Raw genomic sequence first — 15994 nt, 5'->3', positions numbered from 1 at the left:
AAAAAAAAAAAAAAAAAAAAAAAAAAAAAAAAACCTAACACCTTGGATCCCAAGAGTTCTGTATTACATTTCATTCACCATTAACTGCTTGCTGGTTGTTGTGATAAAATTGTGTTCTGTGAAGTTGAAAGGCCAAAACGTTTTTCATGTTAGGAGAGGAAATTCTCCATTAAAAAAACAAGTACAAAGGGTAGGCTTCATTCACATACCTACAGATGAGTAAACAGTCCACATGCTTCACTTTTAGATGGTACAGAGGTCATTGAGGTGAGTCCAGACAATCCAAACTTGTTAAATCCAAACGATTTATACCATTAGTGCTGCTCGTTTTTCCCTAGGCTACAAGTAGCAGACAATCACCTTCAAAAACACTCAGTCTTCCATCTCTGCAGCCTACAGGAACTTGGGGGAAAGACCTAACTGCAAACCCTCGATACAAAAAAAAACACACATGTTTCCAGAGTGAGGGTCCAAAGGCTGACTTAGTTGAGGGAACAATAATCAGGAATAGCCAGGCATACTCTGCATGACCACCACTGCTAAGGGAGCTGCAATCACCAAAGTTGATAAATCCCAGAATGAACAGCAGAGAGTGTCTTTTAACAGTTGAATGATCGTGACTGCAATGTCATCGCAAAACAGAATAAACACTGCATGTGCCAAGGTATTTGCGACATTGAGAATCTCCAAATCGGGCTTAGTTCACATGGAGGAAGTCCCAGATCTACACAGTGGCACACTCATTCCTTTGGGCTGTCATTGGGTGAAGAATGGAAAGAATACAAGCCGAACAGAACTAACAAGTTAATAGAGAATTAAAATCATATGACAACTTCTTGTCTTGGTATGTAATTACTGACTGTGCCCCTTATGACTCAGTACAGCATAACAGTATTTTCATAGTGCGATCTGTCTAGCTTCTTACAAAGCTTAAAACAACTTTAAGAGCTCCAGAAACCAATAAAAGGAAAAGTCCCATCACAATGTCAGATTGACATCTATAACTGTGTTTCTTTGCAGATATTTTTTTCACAAGCTCTGTGTCTCCTCAAACCGGGATGCTTCTAGCTCAAAGGGATGCTCAAAGAAAGGTTCAAAGGAGGTCACAAAGTGTTTACACTACTCAGAGAGCAGCTAATTGCCTAGCTGCTGCCGGCAATTAAAGGTAGTTACCTGTTCCCCAGAGAATGTAAATACTTGCAGCTATTACAGCCACTTTTCCGTCCTCCTAATGTGGAAGGACTTCTCACCCTCTGAGAAAAGGGAAACGCTAATCAAAGACAGAGGGCCTCAAAAGGGAAGCACGGCCAGAGAAACGCTGCATTAGATGATGCTTCAGCAGTCCCAGTTCCTTAAGGTTTCACTGTTATGTAGTGATGTAGTGTTTTCTCTTCACGCTCACACTTCAGACAGGGTGAAATCAGATCTTCAGACTCCCCAGCATATGAATTCACTGTAAAATATAATAAAGCCCCACAGCAACAACAAAAGGACCCCAAACCATACAGCCCTCAACACTTAACACTTAGTAAATGCTCAACTTCTAGCTTAAGGAGCGTACATGCATTTATTTGTGTGGTATTGAGAAGGAAAAAGGAAAAAAAAAAAAAGGAAAAAAAAAAATCTCACTTTTTGTTGTAACACTCTGTCCTGCAGGCATAAATTACGGAATCAGTTTGAGGTTTTCCAAGTAACCAGAGCATGTTCTGGGAGTTCCTGGGAATGCTGGGCTAGGAGCAGGTAAATGGAACACAACTGGTTCTGCCAATCCAGAAAAACAGATGCTTTAGCTTACATAAAGCTCCAGGAATTGGATGACTGAAAGGAAAGTATTAGGGAACTGCAAAACCTCAGCGGATCAATAGATTATGTATGTTGGCGACCTCCTTCTCTTCGTATGCAACAAGTGCAGAAAGCTTCCTATGGTCGCAGGCACCTCCATGCTATTCCACTTAGGAACCGTTTTCCCTTTTTAATCTTCATTCACTTCTGTGACAAACACTTCGGCTGAGCCAATTTGCTTCCTGGTCCAGCTCTCCCATTAGATGGCTCTTAAAAGCTGTGTTTATGTTTCAGCGTGAGCAACTGTTTGATAATAATTTGTTAGTGAACAACTGTTTCTTCATACTTCACATCGAAAGCGATTAGCCATGCAAACATTTGTTAACCTTCATAACACCCTTCCATTATAACCCCCTCCACATTACTCATGTGGAAAAGTTCGAGTATTAAATGCTGTTTGCGTTTGTTTGGATTTTTTTTCCTTTTTTTTTTTTTTTTTTTTTTTTTTTTTTTTAAGATATCATCACACCATGGATTTATATCAGGTTGACTTCAACTGCGGTGTGACATTTTCCAGCTTCTAGCCCTCCGGTTACAGCTGCCGTAGCCTTGCCTTTAATTTGCACGGGGGGAGGGAAGTTCATTGGAGTTGCTTCAAGGCTCACAAACTGTTGACACAAGGCAGACATGAAATGCCTCATTGAACCAGCTCCAGACCCAATAAATGCAAACAATTCAAAGCTGAAACTATCTGGCAGCTGCGGCTGATTTGAGAAATTTTTTGTTGTGCCAGGAAAATCTTTTCCTTCAATGAGGTTGTCCCTGGAATACATTAGGAGCCACAAAACATGGAACAATATCCTCCGTAAAGAACTTTTCTTCTCTGTAGTATCACTTAAGTTACATTGAAAATGTGTATCACGCAGGAAGGTTGAGGAAATCCTGTGATGCCAGCTTTGGTTTAAAGGCCTGTCCTTACGTGGAGGTGTTCATGTGAGCAGGCAGTGGCCTACAGCTGCAAGCAAACACGAAATCACTGGCAGCAAGGGGAAAAGGGAAAAAAGGCTATTACATGCACCCAGAAAGCATAAATGCCTGTTAATTTCTCTGGGATTAAGCAGCAGATTAACCGTAGCTACCTGGAGAGCTACACATTTCTGCTGGGTGGCATCAGCTACCACTTGGTTTTGTGGCACTTCTTTCTAAGGAGGCTGCAAAACACGTAGAGATGCAGCTAGAGGAGGTTGTTCCCCTTGCCCTGTGCAGTGGCATGGGCAGAGGGGGGAAGGCAGCCGTGCTGTACGGAGCCTGGCCAGCTGTGTGACACCCAACACAGCAGCAACTCTAATGGGAAATGCAGATCAGAGCTTAACGAAAGTACCTTGGATTTCCTACAATGACATTTCTCAAAGTGCCCCACCTCTCGGGGGAGACATGGGCAGCTGTGGGATCTGCTCCTCCACCTGCAGCCATCAGCCCGTGCGCACGATGCCGGGTTTCCCTTGCCGAGTGTCACCTTTGTACGGACACCCGTGCCTGCATGGCGCTGAGATGTCCTGCTGCTGCACGGCTGCAGCGCGTCAGAACAACGCGCGCCTCCGCAGTCATAAACGCCTCTGGAAGAGTGGCATCATAATGAAAACTTCACCACAGGCTGCTCCAAGAGAAGGGCAGTCCCCAAAAGAGCCACAGTAAAGCCATCCACTCATTACTTGATGCTGAAGATCTTTTTTTATAATCATGGTACAGAAAAGATGTTTTGCTGTTACGTATTATGTCTTAGAGCTGGCACAAAGTACAAATTCACCATGGATTTTTGTGACTTGCAGCCTCAGGAACACAGCTACTTCCTCGGAAAGGACAAAACCAGCTTACATCCTCTCGCTGACGAAGGCTGTGTGAATGCCACCAGTCAGGCTCTGCTTGGGCAGCTGCCCGAGCTCCCCAGCCTTCTAAGGGGGAAGCCGGTGGACAACGGGCTGCTCTGTTGAGCGCATCTACAAGACTGTACGTGTTCCCTCATCTTCATAATCATGCGTCTTCACAGTGCCTCTTTTCAAAGCAGCCTGACCAACGTGTGAGAGCAGCAGTTACTTTCTTGGTGAACTGAGTTTCTTGGTACAACTCAACGTGGTACGTTTTTAAGAAAAGTAATGGGTCTCTGATGAAGTTGGCAAAATTATCTTTCAGTTCTGTTGTAGAGAGCCCAACAACGCAGCTTTAGCAAAAGGAAGCAGACAACTGCAGGACATTACCAGCAAAGCAGCAACATATGTGAAGCTTGTATTTGAACAGCACGTTCTAATTTAGGTGGGCAGAGTATCGCCAGTTCTGGCAGCCGTACCGTACCTGTCCCATCTGAAGCCTCTATGCAGTTAAAAATAAGTTTCAGGAGGCGCTTCACATTGCATTGTTTCCATCTGCCTGGTGTGTAAGGCATTTGTGGAAACAAACACAAACCAGCTCCTCCAACTGGGATTTGTGCCCATGCCTATGCATTTAACATTGTTTCTTATTTTGAAACTGGCCACCCAACAGCAATGGCTCGGGCTCCTGGAACACGACTAATAACCCCAGCTGGATGTCACCTGCAGGCAGTAATGCTCAGGGGGAATCCGGGCTTTGGTGGACCCAACAGCAAGGATGCCTTCTGGTTTGAACGGCAGGACAGTATCGGCCACAGGCATGCAGTGACTTGGACCTGCCTCGGCTCTCTGTTTTACCTGTGTGCTCTTCCTCTACGCTTTCCTTAACAGTGTCTGTTACCAGTCACCTGATGGAAACCAACGCCTGTGAAAGAAAAACTGGTACCACAAAACTCAGGAACACTATAAAGGGGGGAGGCACAGGCAAAAAAAGTGAGGAGGGAAAACTCTTAGGGAGTGAACATGTCTATGAAAGCAGAGAGGAGAGCAAGAGTGGCTTGGAAGGGTATTTATGAACAAGCTTGGGGTCCAGCTCAGGAAGTTTGATTCTCCGAGTGCTCCAAGAGGTTTATGTAACATCTATGTTATTTCTGCTCATGACTATTTACTCTATCAGATGGGAAAATCTGCATCCAAAGAGGACAAATGCACAGAAACGTGACTATGAGCTCTACATTATTAGAACTCTTGCCTCTAAAGTGTAATTAGGTTTATCTCAACCACAAAATAAATTTCTTAATACTTCTTCTAGGTTCTTCATTTTGTAGATGAAGCATTTCTGTTAGCCTTTTACATGATCCCAATATATAAATATGGTATAGAAAGACAAGAAGACAAGGACATATGATCTGTGTATTTATAACTGATAAAAACTGTTGAGTGCCTTGCAATTTAAGAATCAGCTTTCACCCAAAAATGTATCAGCAGTGTAGCCAAGAAGTTAGAGAAAATTAGCTTTAAAAATTCCAGTTATCAAAAATCCCTCCTATCCCAAAGGGAAGTTTTTCTAATGCATCGCCTATTGTGATTGAAATTGCTTGAAATACAGCCAAACCCTTGCATATAAAATTTAAATTTGCCTGTTAGAAACAATAGGAGTTTATCAATACATTATGGTATACCTCAGTAGCCTTATAAGATCCAACAACTTCTAATATGGTTCCATTCCACTACTGTGCTTCTCTCTGAGGAACAGGAGGCAAAGACAAAAATGGGTATTTGGGAAAAAAAGGCTGTTCTTGAAACTACAAACTGGACATACGCGTACATCATCTTTAACTTGGTAGTGAAATCAATTAAAACGTAGGTACTGCGTTGAATCAGAGCCATTATGATTCAAGAGGTAATGAACACGTGCAGGTCACATTACTACAGAAGCAGGATCTCATAGCCAGCAGCAAGGGTAACAAAGTGAGAACCCATGAACACAGCCTGAAGCACTAATGTAAGCACAAGCTGATTTCTGGCGTTTTATTAATTACCTCCTATTTTAGGGTGATTTCACCTGACTAATGCAGAGGATTCCTAATGAAAGAAAAGCTCTTTCTAGTGGGGAAATCCATAGTGTGCTTTCTTCATGAAGGCATCAAGTTTATACCAACCTTTGGATTTAGCTTAGCTAGGAAATTAAAGGGTCTACTTGTTTTTTTTTGTTGTTTTTTTTTGCTTTTAAAAGGTTGTTTTTGTTGCTTATGTTTATTCTGTATCACAAAATAAATGCATTGCACTTCTGCAAACAGATGTTAAACACTACTTTGTTCAAGTACAGCACACATACACACACAAGTTTATATGGTGATAATTGATGACAAAATAGATCTTATCTTTTACAAAAAGAAAGCTTGGGTTTGTGACAAAGCTTTAGAAAAGGTGAAACAACCACCAATTTTTTATAAAAAGCCAGTCTGGCAACAGTAACAGATAGTAGGTCTTACTTGGCAGCTCTTAAGTAGTTCTGATTATTATTAAAAGCAACTGGAGAGGCCTCCCCAGAAGGAGAACTGCTTTCTCTTTAGTTATCCTTTATAAAAATATTAGCCTGCTGGCCAATGAATCTGAAAACACACAACATGTTGAGAACAAACATCTCTCAAAGGTGGAAGGAGACCAATGATCATGCTCTTTCAATCATCCACTAGCTACTAAGTCATCAAATATGATGCAGATGACAATTCTGATGTCTGTGAGGAAAGCACTTGTGTGGTGTTACAAGTCAACCAGCTAAAATCACTTCAGAGATGTCACTGAAAAGTCCCTGAATGGTAAAAACTGCTGGTTGGAATGAAACTGTAACACAGAAGTTCCCATTGCGCAGCACCTACATTGTTTGGTCCCCATTTACCTACCAGGTAAGATAAAAACACACAATATTTGCAAATGCTTACACCAAGAGAGACTATCACCCTGTGTTGATTAAATTTAGCCCAGAAAATATCCGTTGGAGCTGAAAGTTTCAGCATGAAGAAACGTGGAGTCACTGAGAAAAACATACAAAGGAAGTTGAGTGAAAAAGTTACAGATCTTCTTGTGAGAATCAATCCAGTCCAGAAGCATAGTTCACGTAACATCGAAATTCATTAGCTAAATTTCGAGAGTGTTTTGGAATAAACTTGCATATCTTCACACCAAGATGCTTTGCTGCCTGATCCTCCATGATTGCACCTGCAGCAAAAATAATTAGTATTTGGTGAGAAACACTGCAACAGAATGTTTGGACTTTTTGGTTAGCTCCTCACAAATGCGAATGCAGAGAACCAGGTTCTTTTGAGGGAGCAAGGCTTAAAGCAGCTACACCTTCAGCCCTCTGACAACTGGAGTTATTGCGAAATCTAAACCTGAAAGAACTGAAGAAGCTCCAAGGAAATGAAAGTCATAAAAGTTTCATAAAAATAGGTAGAGGGTAAGATCGGTGCCCCCTTTATAAAAAACAGAAATTTGGACTCAATCTTCTTGCTACATGCCAAAGAATTACATGGTGGGGAGCCACGGGAAATGCAAACAGATTACATATACTCCTCTATTTAAATAAACCACAGCGTGATATTTATAGCTACACACTGAGAAATCATTTTCTTGAGCAGTATTTGTCAGACTTTGTAAACTGAAGGACCACCTATCCATTTCAGAGAAAAAAAAAATCTGAGAACTGTCCTTGTGCATAGCTGCCATTCACAATTAAACAAAGAAGTAGGCTTTCTACGGCCGCATACTATTTTCATTTTTCTCTATTTTGCCTACTTGGTTGACTGCCCAGAATTGTATGCATGCATGGTTTTTTCCTTTGTTTTTTGCAAAAGTTACTTGGATGTTTTCAGATGTCTTGTAATAAGATTACAGCTTTAAGAACCACCAGGGCTAATGAATAATGAAGAATGAAAAATAAAGGTTGAACTGAAGTATTCCAGTAAAACATTACCCCCGTCAGGATGCACAGTCCTAGAACCACTTACATAAATTAGAAATACCGAGTTAGTATTTTTCTCACTTGAGTAAGTTAGTCTCTTGAGAGGAAAAAGAAAGATGCTTAACAGTGACCTAAATATTTTATTAATGATACCTGTACAAAGCAGAATCTTTCCTTTTGTTAAGTATTTTATGGTCTCTGCAGTTTTTTGAAGACACTCCTCAGACAGATAGGGCGGATCTGCTATTACAATGTCAAAACTGTGTGGCAGGAGGTTTTCTGGTAAGTTCAAAGGGTTGTTGTAATCATAGAAGATAAATTCTTCTCCATATACAGAAAACCTTCTGTCGTACTCCAGAATAACCACTGAAAAATCCTTGTCATCCCGTTCCTTCAGTTTCTGATACACACTGGGTGCACTAACACAGGCTATCCTGAAAGATAGACAACAACTTAGAATACTGATTTTAAAAGGCAACAAAGAAATAACTGCAACAAAGACAATTCCACAAGTTCTCAGGGCTGCTTTGGGAAAACATTTTAAGCATTTGCCCCAGAAAATGTAAGCTATTCGTCCTTAAATCTAAGAAATAATTACTTTGTAAAAATCAAAGAATGGGGCTTTGAATATTCAGGCCATTCCATGCCATACAGAGACCTTAACTACAGCGAAAAGCTTATTTTATAACAAGGAAATATATTGAAATTTTAAGTTAAAATTGAAAAATAATCCTTACAGAAATAGGAGGAAAAACAAGTTTTTCCATCTGTTCTGCAGAAATATATAAAAACAGAGGAAAGAATTAGAAATCATTAATACACTCTGGAGCTCATTATATTTCTCATTAACAGAAATAAAAAAGAAAGATTTATAATAAACTTTGGCAAGGCAGAGGCTACAGCATTCAGTGAAACACTAAACAGTGAGTTCAGTACGAACTATTACCTAGCTAAATAATGGCACGGGCATTTCTGCTGCAGCTCCACCAAATGCTGAGGTACAAAGAGTAATGAATTAAACTGCACGCTGTCCCTGCATAAATGAAATAATTACAGAAAAGCCGTGACAAATCTACAAAACTGACATTAAAACCTACCTGCCACCTTTTCCAGCTGCCACAATCGCTTCATTAGCCAGGCACGATGCAGTTTCATCGCTGTACCAAAACTGGCTCAGTTGCTGAGAAAAATAACACACAATGATAAACATCAAAACTTCTGACTGTGCTATGTTCAGTTAGGTGTTGTGAGTCCTATTAGAAGAAAACCAAAATCCACAGCAAGTTCTCAGTTCACAAACTACACAGGTGACAATTTTTCTGAGAGTCTTTTTACTTCCGTAAACCAATGAGAGACAGCAGGTAGCTTGCTTACACTGTGTGCTTCCATAGCACTTGCTATGGTATCAGGAAAACCAAGTAATGCAAAATCACTGAGAAGGTTAGCTCAAACCCAATATGCAGATGTACAGTATTTGCATACTCTTAAATTGAGTTACTTCAGTGGGAAAGGAAAAAAGTTGAAAAGTGACAGTATAGAAGGCAATAAAGGATAGAAGTACTAAATCGGAAGAGATATGAAACAGAAAGAGGAAAAAAAAAGGAACCCAGAGACAAATCCAAAGTCAGTCTGTTAGAAGAAAAAATGCAGCAAGGCAGCCACCCACAAAACCAACTAAACAAACACAAAAAGAAATACAATGTGAAAGGAAAGAACATTCAGCCTCATTACACTGTGTTGCCTCAAACTGAGGGAAGAGTCTTCACTGCCCTCACATGCCAGGCTGGAGTTAAAAGTTTCCAGAAGGCACAGAGGCTTCTGTTGGCAGCTTTATTCCTTCTGTGCATGTAATTACCCTGATTTAATATTAAGGCAAATAAGCTTGCAGTGTTATTGTCCATAAATCATTTTGCCACTCTAGGAACATCTTAAGTGTTCCCCTTTTCATTTTATTACTATCCACAAAAGAAACCTGGTGAGGGCTGTTCCTCCGTAATGCTCACTGTGCTTCATTCACTAAGTTCAGTTTCTTACCCAGTTTTCTTCTATTGAGCCAACAGAATATTGATTAAACCCTTGGGAGGTCTTCGTGCCCTCCCTCTGCTGCTGTTCCAAATAGAACTCCTGGAGGGCAGCCAACGTCTGGGCTGAAAGCTGGGGAACGTCATCATCATCATCATCCATTTTTCTAGACATCAACCAGAGGAAAAAAAAACATTTTCAATAGTGGAAGCTTTTAATAACGGCCCACTCTCCCAAGGTAAAGCAACATTGCCTGACTTCGCAGGTTTAATCTAATAGCTAATGAGGAAAGCCTCTGAACAAGAGAAAAACATATAGCTTTTCCAGAGAGAATTCAGGAACTGGTCCCTTGCTGTATGACACAGACATGGCCTGTATTCTTACAGGGATATTGTCGTTATGGTTTGTTATACCCTGCATCCATACACCACTTCTGTTTCAGCTTGCAGGAAAAAGCTATAGTGGATTTTGCAAATACTGTAGAAATTATTCCCTCCCCTCTGAGACGTAATGATAGCTACTGATCATTTCTTGCCATGCTGAAGAGGCACACAGTACTGACTCAAAAAGAAGTAAACTCTTGTTCTAGGATCAGCATCACCTGGCTTCACCTCTCACACCACAAAATGAGGCCCGTATGCCAGAAACCTTCAGCAGACAAGACGCTCAAGAAGATGTTTTCCTAAGGTAACGCTAAGTGACTGACAATTTGTGTATTTTACATGTGAGAACTCGGGCACAGCTCGAACCCAAAGGGCACGGTGTGCACTAGATGCCAAGAGCAGCTGTTTGCAGGGATCTCAGAGCTGGGCACCCGCTGCACCCCTCGGCCGCGCACCGCCAGGCAGCAGCCCAAGCCTGTGAGTCCTTCCCAGAAGAGACGGTGCCACCTCGTGGAGCGAAGGTGACAACTGCAGAAATCAAGCATGTGAAAAGCACAGGAGAAAACTTGGAAATCCAAGATTGTTCTCTCAGGAAACCAGCTTTTTCTGCATCTCTTCTAAGAATTCATTCATGTCCAACGACTTCAACAGGGCTCGGAATGGGTGTGCGCCCTCCTTCCTTCCATCCGTGTCTGGTGGAGGCCACACAGAAACATGTGCCACCTGAACCATACGTAACATGGAAAGCTAAAAAAACCTCAGTGTGAGGTACAGCTGCTTACGTTTGTTCCTGTCTCTGTGCTCCTCATTATAAGGAGGACTCCAGAACTCACGACCTCCTCCCCTTCTGCTCCCTCCTGCAGCGCTTCCCGGATACTTCCTAAATCTGTCTCTCCCTGCTGACTGAAAAACAGTGCCATTAGTCTGCTGCTGTGAGATAACCCATCGCTATTCACTGGAATATTCACTCTGCCGTCCCAGCGACACGGTGCATGCCAACATGCCTCGAAGCTCCTGGCTCCTGCCCAGCATCCCTCCATCCCTCCAAGCCTGAAGGCCTTGTGCAGGAGGGGCTCCTGGAGTCAGGGGGCAAAACAGCTTAGTTTGTTCTTGGTGAATGAAACACAAATGCTTTATTATTTATATTATTAAATGTCATATTATTAAAGCAGTTTCCTAATAAAATTACCACAAGTTCACAAGAATAGAGTTTCTAACAATTCGCAATGCTAACGTCCATTTTAGGCCCTGTACAAGAACCCTTTTTGCTGGGACAGATGTTACAAGTTTAAAACTACTCTTCATGGACCAGATGATCTTAAAGGTCTTTTCCAACCTTAATGATTCTAAGATTCTATGATTCTGTTACTCTCTTTTTTATTAAGTGTATCATAGATGCAGTAATCTGGTTTGCTGTTATCCCTAAGGCAAGCACATGTCTAGGCTTTGACACTGAGAAACCGAAACTGATGCAAACTTGCAGTTCTTAAGTCAAAACCTTTTTGATTTTACATTCAATGAACCCATAGAGGCATTTGCAAGGATTAAATCTATGCCTGTGAAATGAAATCCTCGCAGATAAAATTGCTGATGAAGCCATTATCCATTGTTTCAGTGGATGGGAAGGAATACAACCACAGGCATCCTTTTTCTATAAATGCTATTTTAGCTCCTTTTTCATAGTGTTCCTTTTGGTTTGTAAATTAAAGCTTTAGGAACCAAGCAGCAATTAACTGCGAGGCTGCAAGGAAAGGTAACTCAGAACATATGGTAGAAAAATCATTAGGTACATCTATTAAGAACATGTCAGAAACCAAACCCTTTTTCTGAACATATGTACATTGTCTACATATAACTGACTTAAGTCATCAGCAAGAAGACGTTTTCTTGCACATGAAGTACATTAGAAAGCTATTAAAGTAAGTGAGTTGATGTGAACAAGACTTGTAAATTCCTTTGGCCTCAAGTGAGTAGAAAGTTGTACTACTTGAAACCTCCCTGTAGCCCTCCCAGAAGGTACACCGCTCCCAAGCCCAAAAACAACCCTCAAAGTTTTGGGGAGGATGGGAGGAAGCAGAGAAACACAGGGCGCCTCTAGCACTTCGTGTAGGAACACCAAGTTTAAAACTAGCAGTGTGCTAAGTCTTCTTTTAAGTTTTGGACTTAATAGTAAGAGGGCAGCATTTGCACCTAATTAAAAAGCAAAACAATAAGGAATAAGATCTCCAAGAGGTTGGAGAAGTAAGACTTATGGTGAAGTTAAAGGTCACCTAAAGGACAGCAGGAAAAAAAAGGGGTTAAGCACCTGTGGACAGAGAGGAGCATAAATAAGCAGGATTGTGTTCATGGGATAGATCTGAACGCTACTGGCCTCTGAAGGGGCTGATCTACCCAGCAAATGAGAAAAGTGAGTACAACTGCACCGTACAACCTACGGCTCGCACCGTGCAGCGGGCGGGATGAAGGGGGAAGGTGCCTGCAGCCTCCTCAGTCCCCTGCTCCGTGCACAGCTGAGTCTGGCTCTGACCAGCAGACAAACATCCAGGAAATGTCGGCACTACTGCGTGAAAGCTCTTCAAAGAAAACAGAAAAACAAAACAAGAAAGAGGTAATAATAGCAAGTGGAAACAGCACTGAAGACCCCAGTGCCTTGTCTACATAGGAACACTGTACGGTTTAACACTCATTTCCAGCTCTCGTGTAGGAAAACCCTAATTTTATCTAGCCAAGTCCTAAAATAGAGAAAAATAAATAAATAACAAGTTAGAAAGAACTTGTTAGAATGGAAAAACTAACTCAATAATTCCTTCAGTCTTTCACAGTCTTCCTGCACCCTGGTACCTTTGGTCCATCCATACCTATGAAGCTGAGGTCACCTGGAAAGGAGCGTTCTTGGAGCACAGTGCAGCTGCTGTGTGCCAGTGTAACCGTGCCCCTGCGCACAGAAGGGTGGGAATGCAGTCACTGGGTTCGCTGAGGCAAGGTGAGGCTGCATGCCCGTGCACCACTGCTCACCCCATAACTACAGAAAATGCAGCTGGATGCTTCCTTAGCCCCTTAGACCTCTTACCAAGAATATAAGTGCACATGCAACTTCAGAAAATACTTTATTCTAGAGCAGCTTAGATCTCCAAACAGATAGTGTGCAGCCGAGTAAAATAGTAGTGTTTCTCCCAAGCTACCCACGTCAGTGTTTGAGACAAACAGCTGGTCATCGGTGGTGTTTGTGACAGATACCAGGAGGACCTGGACAATGCTGTGCCACCACATGGAGCTCCTGGAGGAGCAATCGCTGCCTGAGGGTGAACAAGAAGTCCTGACCAGGGGGACTGAAATGTTATGAGAAGGCTGGGCCAGGCCTCACCACCATAGAAACACGAAGTTACTGCACCCTTTTCAACCCCCAGCCACTTAACACGCACAAGGACACAAGTCCCATGTCTCCAGTGACAGGCAGGTGGCCAAACAGGAACTCTAAATCACAAGTGGGTTTGGGGGGATCCTGTCCCAAACACAGCAAAACACAACAGAGAAAGGATCTCCCCTGTTGGAAACAGTTATTCAGGTCTTTAAATCCAAGAAGCAGCTGAGTGAGAGCTCAGCTTTTGCTCAAGTGTCTGGCAAGTTACCTGAGCATTGCCAAATGCGCCTTCACCAGAACAACTAACAGGACAAAATGTATCAAGTACATCAGTCCAAAGTAACTTAGACACAAAAATCCCCCTTGCTAGCTAGTGTGGTCTAGCTAGGAGAAACTGAAAAAGGCTTGGCCATATGTACATCTGTTTTGTAGAGTCTTCCTAATGCAGACAAAACCTTCTCAAACCTCAAGCAGCCACTCGCTTCCCTGCAGTCAGCTGTGGAGTTTTGGGGCCCAGGTGCCATACAACAATCCAGCCCCTGAAGGGGATGCCAATTCGGGGAACATCAGAAAAGCAGACCTGACAAACCTGCACACAAACGTAAAGCAGTCTCCTGCCTGAGTAAGAATGGTTTATAATGAGAATGCGATTGAGCAGAATTTGTGAAGAAATTGAAAAGGACCTGGAAAAATAGCTTATGCAGGGGAGTATGCATGAGAACTAACTTGAGAAGGGACTGGCAGAGCCTGTAACCCTAAGAGGCATGAACATTGCGGGCACAGACCTACTGCTGTGTTTTCCAAGGCAAGAACTGGCAGGCAACAAGTGTGGCCTCAAGAGCAAGGTTCACCAAGACAGCAAGGTGCTGCCCAGCACAAGGCACAGCAAAGCCGCAGAACCCTCTCTCAGGGCACAGCGGATAGCGATACTTGGCAGCACCTTGAGGCAAGGCTGGAGAGCTCAGAGGTGAGGGGTGCAGAGGGTCGCTCAGTACAGAGACCCCTTAGGATTCAAAAAGCAAGGGCTGGGGGCCGGGTGGCCACTGGAAGGAGAAGGGAAGCATGATACATCCAAGCCCAATCCACTTGCTTTTCCATGAGCATCATCTGATTTTGGGAAATAGAGGAGAGCAGGTCAGACACAGAACCAGTTACCCTCCTATGTGTTCATGCTAACGACTGGCTCCTGAGTAAGGAGCCCTCACAGACTGGCCGAGGTGGGAAGGGACCTCTGGAGATCTCCCAGTCCAACCCTCTGCCAAGCAGGATCACCTAGAGCACGTTGCACAGGATGGCATCCAGGCGGGGTTTGGATATCTCCGGAGAAGGAGACCCCACAGCCTCTCTGGGCAGCCTGTCCCAGTGCTCTGTCACCTCACAGTACAGAAGCGCCCCCTCACATCCAGTCGGAACCTCCTGGGCTTCCCGCTGCCTCTCGTCGTCTCACTGGGCACAACTGAAAAGAGACTGCCTCCTCCCCCTCTCCCTCCCCATTACCGCACGGCATCGGGGCTGGCACCCCCAGGCCCGCGCCCCCTCACAACCCCCCCCCGGGAGGCGCAGCCCCGCCACACGAAGCTCCCCCCCATCCCTGCCCAGCCCGCCCGCCCGCCATCACGGTGGCGGGGAGGCCCGCGGACGAGCACCGCGACCCTTGTTTCGCAGCATGGTGCCGGCAAGGCCCACTCACCGGCCGCCAGATCCCTCCGCGCACGCAGGCCCCGCCCCAGCGCCGCGCGCAGCCCTACCGGGGCCCTCCCCCAGTTCCCGCCCTTGCTGAGGGCTGCCAACCGTCCCCGGGCGGTACGGGCGCCGCGGCCCCACCCGCCCGTTTAACGCCCTCCCCATCGCCCCCCCCTCCCCCCCCAAAAAAACAAACAAACAAACAAAAAACGGGTTTTAGGCTTACAGCGCTCAGTCCTGGCCTCAGACATCGCCCCGCGGCTCTTTGCTGTCGTTCCCCAGGCATGTTAACCCCCCGGTGGTTCAAGAGGCTTTAGAACAGTCTAATAGTCCTTTCACGACTAATCACAGGCACCTGACTGAAATAAAAATAAAAAATCTGCAAAGAGAGTGTAGTGAAGACTGGTACAGAATAATCAGTTAAGTTCAATTTTTGCAGGTTTCCTGATGTTCTTTTACGATGTCCAGTTACCTGAAATACTGCTCTAGGGCTCCCTTTCTTGCACACAGACAGAATTTAAGCTGTTTAACAGTTCCATAAAACAGCAATTTTAAAAGTGTGTTCCTCATTTGAATCAATTCACTGTATCTTTCCATTTGGGCATAGAAACTTACTTCTCTACAACCTTCTTTGTGCAGACATGATGTGCTTTCTGGCATTTCTGGTCATCTCCTTTCAGTGCCTGAAAACAAAAACTTCCTCAGCACTATCTTTCATTTCTTTGTTGTTCTCTACAAAGTCAGGTCTTGCCATGTTAATTTGTTAAAAGCATTTTCACAACATTAGCTTTCTTGTTTCAGAGTTGCTCTGTGACTGTCCTATAAACACTTTTTCCCTGGGACCCCCGTACCTACTACCTCACTGTCTTCCATTTAGAAACAGCGTTTTTCACAGCAGTAGGCAACTGTGGGCTCATTCATTTCTTTTTTGAAG

General features: G+C 43.6%; 1 protein-coding gene across 1 annotated transcript; it reads right to left on the bottom strand.

Annotated features, from left to right (window-relative positions):
* Positions 1-5047: 5047 nt before the first annotated feature.
* On the bottom strand, positions 5048-15130 carry EEF1AKMT1 (EEF1A lysine methyltransferase 1). Its single transcript, XM_035326480.1, has 5 exons — positions 15068-15130; positions 9646-9799; positions 8709-8791; positions 7765-8045; positions 5048-6869 (listed from the first exon to the last, which is right to left on the bottom strand). Exons 2-5 carry the CDS (start codon positions 9793-9795, stop codon positions 6742-6744), a joined length of 642 nt encoding a protein of 213 aa, XP_035182371.1. The 5' UTR covers positions 9796-9799; positions 15068-15130; the 3' UTR covers positions 5048-6741.
* Between the last annotated feature and the right edge of the window lie 864 nt (positions 15131-15994).

This window comes from Oxyura jamaicensis, chromosome 1 (genome assembly GCF_011077185.1).
Source record: "Oxyura jamaicensis isolate SHBP4307 breed ruddy duck chromosome 1, BPBGC_Ojam_1.0, whole genome shotgun sequence".
In the NCBI taxonomy this organism is placed as follows: domain Eukaryota; kingdom Metazoa; phylum Chordata; class Aves; order Anseriformes; family Anatidae; genus Oxyura; species Oxyura jamaicensis.
The sequence above is the reverse complement of the archived record's forward strand: the minus strand, read 5'-3'. Positions and strand labels throughout refer to the sequence as shown.

Bases quoted from the DNA above. Each gene is read 5' to 3' on its own strand.
- EEF1AKMT1 (XM_035326480.1), bottom strand. From the start codon at position 9,795: ATGGATGATGATGATGATGACGTTCCCCAGCTTTCAGCCCAGACGTTG. The intron at 8,792-9,645 runs GTAAGAAACTGA...TATTTTTCTCAG, and splicing joins GCTCAATAGAAGAAAACTGG to CAACTGAGCCAGTTTTGGTA. The intron at 6,870-7,764 runs GTATCATTAATA...TTTTTGCTGCAG, and splicing joins AAAGATTCTGCTTTGTACAG to GTGCAATCATGGAGGATCAG.